Here is a 17810-nt window from a genome sequence, read left to right on the forward strand (position 1 = left end):
CACGTTCTCCCTTGGGACCAAACTTGAAGGGATTATTAATTGGCTAATCAAATGGGCCAATCTCCTGCTATGAACTTTGAAAAGGGGGCGACTTCCGAAAGGGAGAGAAAGAGAGAGAAAGAGGTACCAACAACAAAGACATTGGTGATGATCAAAGGCTAGTGTTTCCATTTTCCTCTTTCAAGCTTGTAGACTTTGAATCCCCCTCTCCCCTCTTGTTTTGTTCTTTAATAATTGAAAAATTTTCAATCCCTCTCCCTCTCCCTTTCCCTCTCCCTACTTATTTTGTTTGGGTATGTGGAAAAAGGGTAATGGGATGAGGATGTGACTCATCTAAACCTAGTCCTCAATTTTTTTCTTTCAGCTCAGCTTAATTAGGCTTGAGCAACAGAGAAACCAAAGTAAAAGAAATAAATATTGGTGGTAGAGTACCCTTTCATGTATGGACGTTTGATATCCAGTTGAGCAAATCTGACGTGCCATAAAAGGGGGTGGGCAGCCAGTCACCTTGAAATCGAACCAATTATTAATGCTTAATTAATTAATGCTTTCTATTTCAAAAATTTTTGACTAATTATTAATTCAATTTCAAATACACTTCAGCATATCCATGTTTCACTTAAAAACACAATTATCATCAGTATTTGCTACAAAATTTGCATTTTTTTTTCAAAATTAAAAACCTGAGAGATTATTTGATGGGTTTAGTTGTAGCATTAGCAGAACTTAAAATTTCCTGTTGCTGATGAATTCCTTGTCGTTGTTGAATCGATTTTCGCTCTAGCTCTCGCCATTTGTTAATTCCGATGGTAAAGAGAACTGTTGCAAATAAACAAATAAAGAATCAAAACAACTTTTTTTTTTAGGTAAAAAAATAGAAAAGAGATCAATTGAAGTTATTTACATCCGGCGCCGACGAAGATGAGGAGGCGGAGGACTCTGGGGCCGGGCGGACCCGCTGCTTCGTCTGCTGTCATTTTCACTCCCTTGCCTCGGCCAAGGTTTGGGAACTGATGGTAAGCTCAGCTGAGAACTTTGAGAAAGAAATTTAGTGGTTTTTCAGTAAATAGTGATGAGAGAAAAGGGCATAGCGGGAAAAGGGGAGATATGAGTCAACGTCCGGACTTTTCTTTTCTCGCTTTGGGGTTAACTAAACAAGCCACTATGCTATTTCTTCCCTTCACATTTTTTTTTTTAAGTGAAGTTATTTAATTATTTTTTATTCTAATTTAAAGTTTTTTGAATATATATTTTTAATAAATTATATAATTTTTTGGATGTATATTTTTGATAAATTATACTAAAAATATATATTATATTAAAAACATATTCGACAAAAATTTTAAAAAAATTATATTTAAGTTTAAGAAAAAAAAGTCAAAAAATATATATTTTATATACATTTTAAAATTTAAAATATAAGAATTTTAAAAAATTTTCAAATATACAAATTCAAAAATTTTTAAAGATTTTCGATATACAAATTTAAAAATTTTTAAGATATTTTGAATTTGTAAATCCAAAAATTTTTAAACATTTTTAAAATGTAAAAAAGGGTGTTAAGACAAAAAAATAATTAAATAATTTTATTAAAAATAATTTAAGAAAAGGTTAAAAGAGTAAAATGATACTGCATGAATAGAATTTTTTTTAATAATTTAAAAATATAGTTTTAATTTTAAATCTGGAAATTAGATTTTATTCTAACTTTTTTTTTTCTTTCAATTTTGATGATTATAATTTTATTTTTAATTTTAATTAAGTATTAAAAATTTATTATTCTTTTTTGCCAACAAAAAATGTATTACTAAATAAAAAATAATAAAGTTTAATTACTAAATTATTTCGCCGATTTTAAAATTAAATTTTTTGGAAATTTTTTTTCAAATTCACTTAATACTATATCAATCATATAAATGCTTTAAATATTGTATCATATTATTTTTTATCATCTTTATATTTTTAATTTAGCTCACACCTTAAGCAACTTTTATAACTACCACTTAAAGTTGAAAAAAAAATTACTAAAAGTACTTCTACTCTAGTATTTTGTATATGATTTATCCAAAAAAAATATTTATATTTGTATTATTTTAGGGATAAAATATTAATTTATCACTTTGTTTAAAATGATAGATTAAATTTACAATTATTTTAAATAAATGTAATTTTATTATTGCAATTTTTAATTTGATTGAAAAAAATCATAAATTTAAATATTATAAAACATTCTATTTTTTATTATTTTTATTTGAATTAAAATTTATAAAATTAAATTTAATCCATTAAAAAATAAATCTTAAAAATGATAATTTCTCTTTAGATTTTATCTTTACCATTTATTTTTCTTTTTATATTTTCTCAATATTACAAATCATTATTTTATTTTTTATATTTTTTTGGTAATTACAACACATTTAATATTTTACTATAAAAAAAAAATTTGCATTTCTTTTTGTCCCTTTCTCCCTCTTACGACCCCTGCCTTCGTTTTTCTCCCTTTTTCTCTTTTTCTTGTCAATTAAACGTTATTTCTTCTTTGGTAATCGAAGGAAAGCAAATAAGATGGAGAGAAAGCAGAGCTCCAAATCTAAGTTGAATATAGCCATCATACACCCAGATCTTGGCATTGGTAATTTCTGTTTACCCTTTTTCTCCTTTTATTCCTTTTTATTTCTGTTTTAAATTTCAGTTGTTTGTCTTAGTTCATTTATTAATTTTTATGTTTATGATGAAAAAAAAAATTTTAGGTTGCTGAAAAAATTGAAGAAATCAACAAAAAAGAAAGAAAGAAATTTTTTAAGGTTTATTTTGGTAAAATTTGGTGGATTTTTAGGTCTCAAAGTTTAATTTTTGGGTGGAAAAGGCTTAATCTTGATTGAGATTATTAGGTTCTATAGCCAATATCGTTTTTTGTTTTTCCAAATTAAAAAAGGATAAACTTTTATGATTTTACTCATCTGTTGTGATTTAAAGGTGGAGCTGAAAGATTGATTGTTGATGCGGCTGTTGAATTAGCATCCCTTGGGCACAATGTTCATATTTTCACAGCTCACCATGACAAAAATCGATGCTTTGAGGAAACCCGCGCCGGTAAATTTGTTTTTCCCACTTTTCTTTCAATAATTTTAACTTCTTATTTGTGATGTTAAGGATGAACAGATTGGGAAGATGATTTTTTGACCAAATCATAGTTTGTTTACTGATGTTAATTTGGAGAATTTAGTGCATATGGTTTATTAAAATTAATAGAGTGAGCGTACTGCTTGACTATAGCTGAGCCAGGACATAGAATTCGAAGCTATTGTTGAAGTGGAAGAATGTCTGAAATTTGAATTACACCTTTTATTCATAGTCATTCATTTGTCTAACTGAAATTCATTTAACCCGTCATGGATATCCAGGTATTTTTCCAGTTACAGTATATGGTGACTTCCTTCCACGACATATTTTCTATCGTCTTCATGCTGCTTGTGCATATCTGCGCTGCGTCTTTGTTGCACTTTGTATGCTGTTCATGTGGCCATCATTTGATGTTATACTAGCAGACCAGGTCTCTGTTGTCATCCCATTGTTGAAACTTAAAAAGTCCATGAAGGTATATGGAATTAATTTTTGTGAATTGTTATCTAGAATTCCCACTGTGATAGCTCTTTCACGCAGAGCTCCTTTTTTTGTAGGTTGTATTCTATTGTCATTTTCCAGATTTGTTACTAGCTCAACATACAACTTTTCTGAGGAGGATATACCGGAAACCTATTGATTTTATAGAAGAACTGACAACAGGTTGGTTCCACATAGTGGCTCTTTGTTCTCACGGAATATGTAATATAGTGTTCATCAGATATGTTCATTTGCTATTGGGATGCAGGAATGGCTGATTTGATACTGGTCAATAGCAGATTTACTGCTTCTACCTTTGCAAAAACATTCAAGCATCTTCATGCTCGAGGAATTAGACCAGCTGTTCTTCACCCTGCAGTTAACGTGGATCAGTTTAATGAGCCCCATTCTTATAAGTAATCAACATGCTCGTGCATCCCTTGGTCTCATTTTATTCTTAGAAAATTTTTAAAATCTCATGTCTAAACATTTCTTCAATTATGTAAAACTTACCACCATACTCTGAACTTTGTATTGTTGCTTTGGCTAGGTTGAATTTTCTCTCTATCAATCGCTTTGAAAGGAAAAAGAACATAGATTTAGCAGTTTCTGCTTTTGCGATGCTTCAGTCCCTTGAAGGAAATGTTCATCAAACTTCTAACTGGGCTGATGCTAAGTTGACAATTGCTGGCAAGTTCCCTTCTCATCCACTAGTAGTACGAGTGACTGATAGATTTTGATAAAAATGAGTGATGCTAGAAGATTCAAACTACAACTTAACATGATTCCCTTACTGGTCTTTAATACAACTAGGGTTGGCAACGGGTCGGGGCGGGTTTTTGCTAGCCCCGAACCTGACCTGACTTTATATTCATTAAACCCAAACCCGAACCGAAAATTTTTTATTTTTTTAATACCCGAACCCGATATTATATATGACTCGACCCGAAATTAATAAAATATTATTTTTTAAAATATAATTTTTTTAAAATATAAAATTTTTTTAAAATATAAAATATTTAAATATATAATTATATAAATAAAAAATTAAATAAAAAATTTAAAAAATTATTTTTATATAATATCGGGTCGGGTCAAGTTGAGTTTGTCTAAAACCCGAACTCGACCCGACCCCGATCTTTTTCTTAGTATTATCCGACCCGAAATCCGATTTTTTTTAAAAAAATGACCCTATAGGCTCGGGTCGAGTCGGAACCCGCTAGGGGCGGGTTTGGTTGCCCACCCTATATACAGCCGACCCTAGATTATGGGATATAAGGCTTAGTGTAGTGTTGTTGTATGGAATGAGTATTTCAACTATGTTTGTGACTTATAAGTGTATTATTTTTGTTTAAAAAAATAAATTTTGCTGTGATATGGTTGAGTCCTGGCCATCTTTGTAGTTGCCCAGTATGCTATTATGCTGCATTTTCAGAATAAACAAACAGGTTAAAAAGTCTGATTAAATGTGATAGGCATTCAACCCTGATAGATCCAGCTGATACATTGGGGTATATTGTAATAGGACAGATGCTTTGTTGGCTGGTATATTTGACATGTTCTGCTTACTCATCATTACATGGGTAGGTTGGAAAGGCAGAACTTTAATTATGTTGCACCTGGTTTTCCATAGAAGAAAAAGGAGCATTGTGATCCAGTTCTTTCGCTTAAGTGCTCATCTTTATGCTGCAAAAATGTGAGAGCAATATGGTTGCTAATATGGATAATAAATGGTTTCCTTCTTTCTCCTTCTTCTTATTGTATTACTTCCTACAGAAATATAAATAATGCATTTCGTCTGTTTTTTTAGGTGGATATGATAGACGCCTAAGGGAAAATGTTGAGTACTTGGAGGAGCTCAAAAGCTTAGCTGAGAGGGAAGGAGTGGCTGATCGGGTTAATTTTTTTACGTCTTGCACAACAGAAGAAAGGAATTCTCTGCTCTCTCAATGCCTATGTGTCCTTTATACACCGACAGTATGTTAGCATCTATTATTCTCAAGAAAAATTGGTTGGATTGATGAAAGAAAAGTAGGTTGTAACATACAAAGATTTCCAATTCAATGTAGGATGAACACTTTGGCATTGTTCCATTGGAGGCAATGGCAGCATACAAACCTGTTATAGCATGCAACAGTGGGGGTCCACTGGAAACAATTAAGAATGGGGAAACAGGATTTCTTTGTGATCCAACTGCAAAGGACTTTGCTTTGGCCATGGCTAAACTCATTCAAGACCCAGAGGTGGCAAAGAGAATGGGGGAACAGGCTAGGCAGCATGTCAATGAATCATTTTCTACAAAGATATTTGGCCAGCGTTTGAATCAGTTTCTTCTGGATGTTGTTAAAAGCAAGCAGGACTGAAAATGGGGAATAGGCAATGATGATGACCTTTCCTCTACATAATTTTGCAGACATTGTCAACATTATAGTAAAAATGTTAGAAGTGTTTTCTTTCTGCAATTGAGATAAAAAAAAAAAAAATTCTGCAATGAGATTTCATCAGTTTTTCCGTCATATACAAATATAAATACTTTTTTTTGGATAAATCAAATACAAAATACTAGAGTAGAAGTACTTTTAGTAATTTTTTTTTCAACTTTAAGTGGTAATTATAAAAGTTACTTAAGGTGTGAGCTAAATTAAAAATATAAAGATGATAAAAAATAATATGATTCAATATTTAAAGCATTTATATGATTGATATAGTATTAAGTGAATTTGAAAAAAATTTTCCAAAAAATTTAATTTTAAAATCGGTGAAATAATTTAGTAATTAAACCTTATTATTTTTTATTTAGTAATACATTTTTTGTTGGCAAAAAAGAATAATACATTTTTAATACTTAATTAAAATTAAAAATAAAATTATAATCATCAAAATTGAAAGAAAAAAAAAGTTAGAATAAAATCTAATTTCCAGATTTAAAATTAAAACTATATTTTTAAATTATAAAAAAAATTATATTCATGCAGTATCATTTACTCTTTTATCCTTTTCTTAAATTATTTTGAATAAAATTATTTAATTATTTTTTTGTTTTAACACCCTTTTTTACATTTTAAAAATTTTAAAAAATTTTGGATTTACAAATTCAAAATATCTTAAAAATTTTTAAATTTGTATATCGAAAATATTTAAAAAATTTTGAATTTGTATATTTGAAAAATTTTAAAATTCTTATATTTTAAATTTTAAAATGTATATAAAAAATATATTTTTGACTTTTTTTTAAAACTTAAATATAATTTTTTTAAAATATTCGAATATGTTTTTAATATAATATATATTTTTAGTATAATTTATCAAAAATATACATCCAAAAAATTATATAATTTATTAAAAATATATATTCAAAAAACTTTAAATTAGAATAAAAAATAATTAAATAACTTCACTTAAAAAAAAAAAAAAGAATGTGAAGGGAAGAAATAGCATAGTGGCTTGTTTAGGAAACCCCAAAGCGAGAAAAGAAAAGTCCGGACGTTGACTCATATCTCTGCTTTTCCCGCTATGCCCTTTTCTCTCATCACTATTTACTGAAAAACCACCAAATTTCTTTCTCAAAGTTCTCAGCTGAGCTTACCATCAGTTCCCAAACCTTGGCCGAGGCAAGGGAGTGAAAATGACAGCAGAAGAAGCAGCGGGTCCGCCCGGCCCCAAAGTCCTCCGCCTCCTCATCTTCGTCGGCGCCGGATGTAAATAACTTCAATTGATCTCTTTTCTATTTTTTAACCTAAAAAAAAAAGTTGCTTTGATTCTTTATTTGTTTATTTGCAACAGTTCTCTTTACCATCGGAATTAACAAATGGCGAGAGCTAGAGCGAAAATCGATTCAACAACGACAAGAAATTCATCAGCAACAGGAAATTTTAAGTTCTGCTAATGCTGCAACTAAACCCATCAAATAATCTCTCAGGTTTTTAATTTTGAAAAAAAATGCAAAATTTGTAGCAAATAATGATGATAATGTCATCCACTCATCATATTGTTTCTGTTTTTATTTCTTATTCTAGAAATTTTTAATTTTGTAGCAAATTTTGCACTGATGAATTAATTATTTTGGTTCAATAGCATATACTGAATATATTTGATTATGGGTTCTCATGTTTTGTCATAATTTTTTAATTTTTAAATGAAAATTGCATTTACTTGCAATATTTGATGCTTGGTGTTGAGTTTTAGATGAATTATGTACGTTAGTTGAATTCTATTAGGGAAAACCTTGAATGTTAAGGAATAGGCGTTTAAGGGCCAAAAATTGGTGAAATTTTGAGTCCTGGAAACGGATTTATGAACAATGGTGAGAGAACTTTCAGCACTTGTAAAGAACCAAATAAGCCAAACACAAAGGGGAAATCCGCATTGCAAATATGAAATGAAGTTACATTGAGGAAGATGAGGAATGCACGTATGACCTATGGATGTTGGTGCCTGTTGTTTGTGGATGAAGAGAATGAGCCTTTTTTGGATGAGAACTGAGAGATTTAGGTTGGAACTACTATAGAGCCTAGCAAAGGGATGGAGTAGGAGATATTTTGAATAAGTATACTATTTAGAAATCCTTTTTGGATGCCAATTTTCCATTTCCATCTGTCTTCGTTCTATTGATTCTTGTGACGGTGGTTGATAATTGAATCTGATGACTTGGATCAGATGAGAACCTTTGTTGAAACTTGAAAGAGATTAGACTTTGAACAAGCTGCATGGAAGTAGATATTCACTAGCATTAATTTCTTTGGTATTTGGCCCCATTTAAACACTGAATCTGCATTGGCTCATTACATTTGTGATTAATATTTTCTGTAATAATCACCTTAGTAGATACATAGCTGTTGTTCTCTTTTCTGGCTCCTCAGCTGAAGAGGATGATCTGAGTGGCATTTCCTTTGCTAGCTTTTAAGTTTCATCTCCGAGACTTTTTACTAGTTTTCAGACAATCCAGAGTAGCAAATTATCCGTCTTTCAAAACCCCCTTAATCTTTCCCTTTGTTTGATGTTTCATATTCAAGATTCATGTTAAGCAAATGTACTTCAAATGAGATCATACAATTCTCTGTATAAGAAGCTGACAAGAATTTGAATAGCTGACCAGGCAAAATATGCTTGCAGTGCTCTCCTCTCTAGCTCCTACCTCAATCATTCTTTTGTCTGTTGCAAACCTGCCTTGTTTCTTTTTGTTCTTTTCTTGGCTGCAGCAACTACTACAACATACAGAGATTCATCATACTAAATTTTGGTTCTTTTTTTATGACTATTTTGCATTGCTTTCAGTTTGCAAAATGCAATTACTTGTGTAGTTTTTATGTAGCTCATGTTGTCTAGGTGATGATGAAAAAATAGGTCATCAATCAAATCATAACCTCCGAAACTAATGAACATTTCTGGCATGATTAAAACTTGCAAGGAAGCAATTATGAGCTTGTAATTACTGTATTTGTAGATTTGTAGATTTTACATACTTTGGATTTAGGAAGAGTACACCTGCCATGAGAATGAGCAGATGTCCAGAAAATTCATGGGCCTGTTTGGTGAGATGTTGGCTTTATATTGGACCTGTAACTAGGCCAGGAAGCCTCCCAAGCAAGCCTGGGTCGTTTTTATTGACTTCAAATTATTGTCCTGCACCCATGGACAAGGTTTCCAAATTAGCTAAAAATGGAAAAAGAGAGAATTGAATAAATTTAGTTTTTGAAAAGTTATAAAAAGGCTTTTTGAGCCAAACATTTGAATCCGATTGTTTGAGGAACGAATGTATGTGAAATTTTATGCCCAAATTGGAACATGTAAATCCTCAAGTGACCTTTCCATTTGTTTCACATAATTACCAATGAGGGTAGTCAATAGAAACAAGTATAAAACATTCCTATCTACAAAACCAATTAATCCATGGATTAGGACAGGAGGAAATGATGATTTACCTTCCATTATTGAGGCTAAAAATGTAAAAAGAAAATAGTAGTGGCGAGTGCCACTCAATGTCGTTTTCTGACCATTGATTCCTTTTGTTAGACTTTGGTGAAACATTGGCTAAATCATTCTCATAGCCTCTAACCCAACTACCCTAACAATCTCAATCACATTTCAAGGGACCAAACTCTCTTCAACTTTCTGCAATGACAGCCACTAGACCTGAGTTTCTTAGAGGATTTCTTCTTTTTTCCTTTTTGGCTGGAAATTCCCTTAGCTAGCTCCCATTCAGAGTCAGAAATCAACATCCTCAGTGTACTACCGTAATCATTACTCATTTTTGCTTTTTTTTTTTTATCCATTCTACTTCAATCTAATGATAATTAGTTTTACATTTCTCCAACTAATTCAGGTTTTTTTTTTCTTTTTCAAAAATTAAAATTTGATTTTTGAAATTATTATTTTATTAATCGATCACACAACTGTTTACGATTTAATGACTCACGATATAAAGATATTATTATCTTTTATTTATGATTTGGGTAATTACTTATCAATAGTTATAATTAAGATTGAATCTCTGATAATTTAAATATATATAAAAAAAATTGGCGGTCCTTATCTGTGACAACTGTTTTGATAAGAGTGCAAAAAGAAGATGAAACATGAGGATCAGTATTAATTTTAATCATGGGTTGGTTGTGAGAATAACATTACTTCAAGTAAACAAGTCCAGAGAAGGAGAGAAATAGAAATAACAATGCCCCCCATGACAAATTTGGTCGTACTAGTCATATGTCAAGGTGGGAAAACCAAACATATGTGTGATCAAGTCAAACAAGAAGAACCCTAATAATGTTTTGGATTTCTCTGTTCTATCTAGCTATGGCTTCCTTCAGTTTTGTCCCTTTTTTTTTTTTTACAACGTAGACACCAAATCCATGATTTGTATCCCATCACCAACATGAAAATCAACTGTAGGTTGGTGTGATCAAGGACTTATAATTGTTGGAGGAGTTTATGTAAGTTCGTTTTTGATCAATTTATCACTTTTCTCATAATAAAATTTATGGTATGTTGGTTGGGTGTCCGAGGGGGCCCTTAATGCATGGAAGATAATGGATGTCTACACATATTTACGTAAATGGCTTAAATACTAAAAAAAGTTTTTTTATTATTTAATTTTTCTTAAATAAGTTTATATATTTTTATTGTATCCAAATAAGTTTTTGTTTTTTGATTTGTATCCCAATAAATTTTTATTTCAAATAATAATTAATCTATGTTAAAAACTTATTTAGGTATAAATAAAAAGATAAGGGTTTATTAAATATAAATTAAAGTTTTAGAGTTTATTTGTGTGTGAATTTAAAGTTAAAAGTTTATTTTAATATAATCAAAGTATAATTACTTATAAAATTGATAAATTTCAGGGACTTCTTTTTTTTTATTATTTTAGCCCATGTCAATTTACATGAAAACACAAACAACCCATGCATATACGATACGGGGTCATTGTCCTTTGATCGAGGTAAAAAGTCAAAGTTCTTCTCTTTTTTTAAAATAATTTTTTTATGAGTAAATGTTATATTTATTATAAATTTCAAATTGTAATTGTCATAACAATTTTGAATATTGTTAGATGAAAATTTTAAATATTTTAAAATTAGAAAAGTAGCCATTAATTTTTTTTATTAGATATAATTAATCACTTAAAAGATTTATCTTTTAATAAAATCTTAAAATTTATTAAAAAGATTATTTTTGTTTACAAAAAATAAAATCGATTTCGAGATTACAATTACACATAAAGAAAGATTAGAACTAGCACATTAACAATGCTTATTTTAAAAATAGTCATAACTAATCACATGTTACCTTTTTTTTTTAAGTGATCTTAATTTTTATATTTAAAAAATAATTTTTTAAATTTTCTTTATTTTATCATAATTTTAATTTTTTTTCATTCCTTTCATTTTTTTTTACACAATTCTCTTCTCTTCTTTTTTAAAAATTATTATTTCATTTTTATTTGAAAAAATATATTAGAACTTTATTATTGAAAATTTCTTAAAATATTTCAATACGTTAGTAATATTAAGAAAAAATTTCTCACCTAATGATATATTAAGAATTGCTACTCAAACTTTTCAAGAATCTCATCTTCGGTGATTCATATTTATTTTCAAAATCAATATTTGTAACCCAAATAATCAAATCGCACTTATAATCTAACTCAAATAATTTTTTTTTATAAAAATTCATTTCTTATCTTTTTTATTAATTAAAAGATAAGCAAAACTTTATATTGAAAATTATTTTAAATATATCAATAATTTGGCAACGTTTTAGCAAAATTTTCTCACCTAAAAATTTTTAAAAAACTTTTTTAGAATCTTATCTTCAAAATTTTTTATTTTTTTCCTCAATTAAAAAAATTAATTAATGCAAATAATATTCATTCATTATTATGTATAACTTTGTTATGAAAACGAATTCATTTTTTCTTTCATCATTTTTTTATTTTTTTATTATTTTTTAAGGAAGAGAAAACGAAAATCATTTGTATTGAATTTTTTTTAAATACTCCATTATTTTGGTAATGTTTTAGAAAAATATTCTCACCTAAAATTTTTAAAAAATCATTACTCGAATATTTTTAATATCTCATATATCCTTGAAGATTTTTTGTTCTTTTTATTATTTTTTATATCTTTTTTATTTATCATTTTTTATTTTTTTATTTTTCATACATTTTTCACGCACATATTTTTTTAGTTTACTAACTTTTAAAACACCAATTTTCCTATTTTTAAAAAATATTTATTTATTTTAGGGATTTAAGACATAAATATTTATTAATAAATAAATAGGTAATAAAATTAAAAAAATAAAACAAAAAAACCCAAAACAGGCCGATCAACGTCTGTCAACGATCCAAGAAGTAGTTTGACTGGTTTAATGTGATTCAGGTAATTTTTTAAAGTCTAGAATGATTTTGGTCGATTTAAGCCAAGTTGAACTGGTTCGCTTGTAATTCGATCTAATGAAGGGCTAACTAGCAATTGGATACCGGGTCAAGTCTAGGTCGACATTCAATTTTTTTTTTACATTATAAATTCCAACCTTTTTTCACTTCATTTTATCTTTTTTTTTTTTTAAAAAAAAAACATCTTTTATCTCAAAACACTTTGTCAGCCAACCATTTTTTTACTTAGAAATTGGTTCTGGTCATCGAAAACCATCAAGCCAGCTGCTATCTCTAAGCACTAGTACCTACTTGCCTATGTCAGAATTACTAAAAAAAACTTTTTTTTATTCATTTTTCCCTCATATCTTCACTTTTTCAATTAGATTTCCCAAAAAAAATTTAGATTCTCCTAGATCTAAAATCTTTATTCATGATTTTTTCTTTTTATGCCATTCTTCGTTGACCAAACAATTTTCCTTTAGTATATGTTTACCTTCATCCTAGCCTTCTTATCCTTCAAATCTTAGGCCCTAAATCCCCTTAAAATGCCATGCTCTATTTTTTTGTGCTTTCTTTTCTGACTTGTGTTTGGCATTGTGCTCCCTTCCAAAGTTTGTGGTATTTTTTAGTTTTTTTTTTATTGCTTGACAGTGTTTTCTTGAGCAATTCCATTAAGGTAAGGGGCTGTTTTTAACTTTTTTCTACTTTTATATGTTTTAAGGAGAGGCTCTAAGTATGTGGTTCTATAGGCTTTGGTGATTCAGGTTTACTTAAGGCATGTGGGGTCAGCTAGCTCAAATTAAAACATTTAGATCAGGTTTAAAAATCGAACAAACTTGAATCAATTCGAACAAAATTAAGTATCTACAGTGACAATGGACTCGCATACACGAATGAGAATTCATATATACTAGGATGAATGTCATTAGAAATTTTTTAAAGTAAATTGAACCATTATAATTTCATGATGGTTTTCTTAAGATTCAATTTTCACTTGTAACCTAAATTTCTTAATTTTTTTTGTTTTTTTGTGATTCATCAATATTTCATCAAATTTTGGATAAGATATTAACGAAACTCGTCCACTTTATGAAGACAATCTAGGAACGAGGACGAGGGAAGGCTATCATGACAGCTGACCCTTTTTTTCTTTTTTTTTTTTAACGATAACTTTTACTTAATTCAATTTTTATTAATTTAATTAATTTTGATAAAATGATATTTGGTTTTAAAATTTAATTTGTGCTCAAAATTGGACTTTGGACTTCAATTGGGCTTTGAAGTCCAAGTGATTGAATCTTGGATTAAAACAAAATTAAACAGAATTGGACTTTGGCTTATGTAAAATGGTAAAAAAAATATTAATTCGAAACAAGTTCAAACAAACTCAATTCAATTAAACACTTCAGATGGCTCAAATTAAAATGTTCAAATCAAGTTTAAAAACTGAATAAACTCGAATTAATTTGGATAAAATTAAGTATTTACAGTGATAAAAGACTCGTGTACATGAATATGAGTTAATATATCCTAAAATGAATGTCATTAGCAATTTTTTTGAGTAAATTGCACCATTATAATTCCATGATGGATTTGTTAAGATTCAATTTTCACTCGTGACCTAAATTTCTTGATTTTTTTCATTTGTGGTTCATCAATACTTCGTTAGAATTTGAATAAAATATTGACCAAATTTGTCACTTTGTGAAGGTAATCTGGGAAAAAGGATAAGGGAAAGGCTGCCATGGCAACTGGCTAATTTTTTCTCTTTTTTTTTAACAAAAAAAATTGTATTTAATTTAATTTTTATTAATTTAATTAATTTTGATAAAATGATATTGGGCCTTAAAATTTAATTTAGGCTCAAAATTGAACTTTGGACTTCAATTGAGCTTTGAAGTCCAAGTGATTGAATTTTGGATCGATCCAAAATTAAATCGAATTAGACTTTAGGTCATGTAAAATGGTAAAAAAAAAAAAGATTAATTCGAAACAAACTCAAATGAACTCAATTCAATTAAACGCTTTAGCTGGCTCAAATCAAAACGTTCATATTAGGTTTAAAAACTGAAAAAACTTGAATTAATCTAGATAAAATAAAATGTCTACAGTGATAATGGACTGGCGTACATGAATGAGAGTTCATATATCCTAGAATGAATGTCATTAGCAATTTTTTCAAGTAAATTGCACCATTATAATTCCATGATGGTTTTGTTAAATTTCAATTTTCACTTATTACCTAAAGTGCTTGATTTTTTTTCATTCGTGATTCATCAATACTTCATTAGAATTTGAATAGGATATTAACGAAGTTTGTCCACTTTGTAAAAGCAATATAAAGAAAGGGATGAGAGAAAGGCTACCATGGCAGAAAACCTTTTTTTTTTTCACTTTTTTTTTTAACGAGAATTTTTATTTAACTCATTTTTTATTAATTTAATTAATTTTGATATAATAATATTGGGCCTTAAAATTTAATTTAGGCTCAATTTTGAACTTTAGATTTCAATTAGGCTTTGAAGTCCAAGTGATTGAATTTTGGATTGATCCAAAATTAAATTAAATTGGACTTTAATTCATGTAAAACGGTCAAAGAAAGATTAATCCGAGGCAAGCTCAAACAAACTTAATTCAATTAAACACTTCAGCTGGTTCAAATCAAAACATTCAAATCAAGTTTAAAAATCGAATAAACTCAAATTAATCTCAACAAAATTAAGTGTTTACAATAATAATGGACTCGCGTACATGAACGAGAGTTCATATATCCTAAAATAAATGTCATTAGCAATTTTTTTGAGTAAATTGTACCATTATAATTTCATGATGGTTTTGTTAAGATTCAATTTTCACTTGTGATCTAAAGTGCTTGATTTTTTTTCAAATTCATCAATACTTCATCAGAATTTGAATAAGATATTGACGAAATTTGTCCACTTTGATGGATATACACCTAACAAATTTTATCTAAATTTCAGTGGTACAATTTGATGTTAGATGAAATGAAAATGAAACTTTGTAAAAAGATCACGAACTACTATTAAGTGTACTCAACTTTTTCTCATCCTTTCCAATTGGTTGGGATTTTGACCCCTAACAAATTAACTATAATTTTCCATTTGGACCCATAGTCATATATATAAATAGATAGTTATCCAAACCGCTTGATTTTAAACCCGATTCAATTGAATATGATAAAAAAATTAAAAATTTGAATTTATTTAATTTAAATCGAATTAACTCATTTTAAATTAATTTAATTTGTAAATGAATCAAATAACTTAAAATTTTAATAAAAAATAATTTAAAATTAAATAATTTAACTTTAAAATTTAATAAATTAAACCCGAACCAAATTTAAATAATTTAATTATCAAATTTAAAATTTTTGAAATCAAAATGATTTAAATTTCAATCAATTCGAAATTTTCTTTAACTTAAAAAACCCAACTCGAAATAACTCGACTGAAATCACCTCGTCGATTGACCCCTCCTGTACACTATTTGGCTTGTGCCTTTCTAATTGTGTAGGGGAGCTTCCCATGCAGCAATTCGAAAAAATGTCAGCTAAGAAATTGTGTGAAAAGTCACGTGAAGGACGATGTTGTTTTCATCATAAAAGAAAGGTCTAGCTTTCTAGCATAAATTCTAGCCGTCCTTATCTCTGAAATCTAAAGGTTTCTAACCTATCCTATCCTTTTTTTTTTTAAGAAATTACTAAATTAATTTTCTATTTTACTACTTCTTCAGCTTTGAGCCTAGCCTGTAGTATTCATATAATTATTTTTCAGAATTATTCTCTTTGAAAAAGCAAAGCCTTGTTGAAATGAGCCTAATTTGTAGACTTCAGGCTGCATAATTTATAGGCTTTTCAATCTGCTCTTTCTTTTAGGGGTCAGGGTCGGTTCTGGGTTTTGACCTAACTAAATAACCAGCTGATCAAAGAATTTTGAAAGTATTTTCCTTTTCGTTAGGCCGCCATTACAATATTTTTGCAAGATTGTTTAGACTTATTAGATTTCAGTGATTCTTTTTCATGAGGTCTGACCTAATTATCGAATCCATTGATAAACAGGATGATAAAGGATTCTACGATAGAGATTATTTATTCTTTTTTGTTCTTTTTTTTTTTTTTGTCGAGGGATGAGAAAGTATTAGGTGGTGTCAATTGTGGAAGTGATTTCAATTGAGTTATTTTAAGTTGGGTTCTTTTGATTTTATTTCGAATTTAATTTGATGAATTTTAACGTTTTACCTTTCAAGAGTTTATAGTTACCTTTTGATACTACTATCATTGCTTTTTATGTACTTAGGGGTGGATTTAATCTGGAAATTATCAAAACTTTTTTTTTTTTTTTACGAATATTCTCATTCTTACGGATAAGTACCAAGGGTGAAAATTATTCTTTGATTACTTGAGGAATTAAATAATGGTAAAGATTTAAAAAAAATCAACCAACACTCACCAACATCAATTTACCACAAAACCAATAGAAAAACTATACTTATAAAAACCAAGAATATCCAACATGTTAATAACAATTAAAACTAAAAAACCTAATATTCTCACTGATTTGGATTGGTTTGAAGGAAATCACACCAAATTAAAATATTTTGGTTTTTAAATTTTTGGATTGGTTTACCTTTCAAGCTATTTTTTTTTTTATGCGATTTGCTTTATTCAGTGTTTCACTTTCAGCAATGGCATTAATTACTCCAAGTACTACTACTTGGAAATGATTCCCATAACTTCAAAATCAGCTTTATTTCCTTTTCACTTCTCCAAATATAACATTATTTACTCAAACTGAATCACGTTACTCCATTTGATTATTTCCTAGCTAGTTTGGCAGATATATTAACTCATATTTTAAGATCCTAAAAATCCTTAACAAGTTCTTTAATGTAGAAAAAGAGAATCCATTTGATGAGAATATGTACATCAAATTAACCGATTCTAATTTTTAAGTTTGTCCATTATTATTTATAAGCATGATGTTTTAATCAATTCCGGATATAACATTCATTCAAGTTGATAAAACAATTTGTAATGATGTATTTCATTTTGATTGACTAGTTGATAAAACCACTCCATGCAACCGTGATAGTTGAAGTACAAAATTAGATTCAATGTCATCATGAATATTTCTTTTAAGTGAAAAACTATAGTAGCATATTATGATCTTGGGTACGAATTTAAGCACTCATTTTATTTTATTTAATATAATTGTTTCATGAATTTCTCCTTCACATATTATTTTTCCTACCGATGAACAAATAAAACAAGTAGACAAGATATTTTTCATTTATATATTTCAGAGTA

At 28.6% G+C, this 17810-nt stretch overlaps 2 protein-coding genes across 2 annotated transcripts; both read left to right on the forward strand.

Annotated features, from left to right (window-relative positions):
- The first annotated feature begins 2452 nt into the window (after positions 1-2452).
- On the forward strand, positions 2453-6107 carry LOC111275922 (uncharacterized). Its single transcript, XM_022861554.2, has 8 exons — positions 2453-2632; positions 2977-3093; positions 3405-3598; positions 3681-3786; positions 3872-4019; positions 4154-4293; positions 5414-5580; positions 5673-6107. The coding sequence occupies exons 1-8, from the start codon at positions 2566-2568 to the stop codon at positions 5964-5966; spliced, it is 1233 nt and encodes a 410-aa protein (XP_022717289.1). The 5' UTR covers positions 2453-2565; the 3' UTR covers positions 5967-6107.
- Positions 6108-7098: 991 nt separating this feature from the next.
- LOC111276552 (uncharacterized) lies at positions 7099-7700 on the forward strand. Its single transcript, XM_022862299.2, has 2 exons — positions 7099-7301; positions 7387-7700. The coding sequence occupies exons 1-2, from the start codon at positions 7229-7231 to the stop codon at positions 7512-7514; spliced, it is 201 nt and encodes a 66-aa protein (XP_022718034.1). The 5' UTR covers positions 7099-7228; the 3' UTR covers positions 7515-7700.
- The last annotated feature ends 10110 nt before the right edge of the window (positions 7701-17810 follow it).

This window comes from Durio zibethinus, chromosome 25 (assembly GCF_047325235.1).
Source record: "Durio zibethinus cultivar Kanyao isolate XHJ-2024 chromosome 25, ASM4732523v1, whole genome shotgun sequence".
In the NCBI taxonomy this organism is placed as follows: Eukaryota; Viridiplantae; Streptophyta; class Magnoliopsida; order Malvales; family Malvaceae; genus Durio; species Durio zibethinus.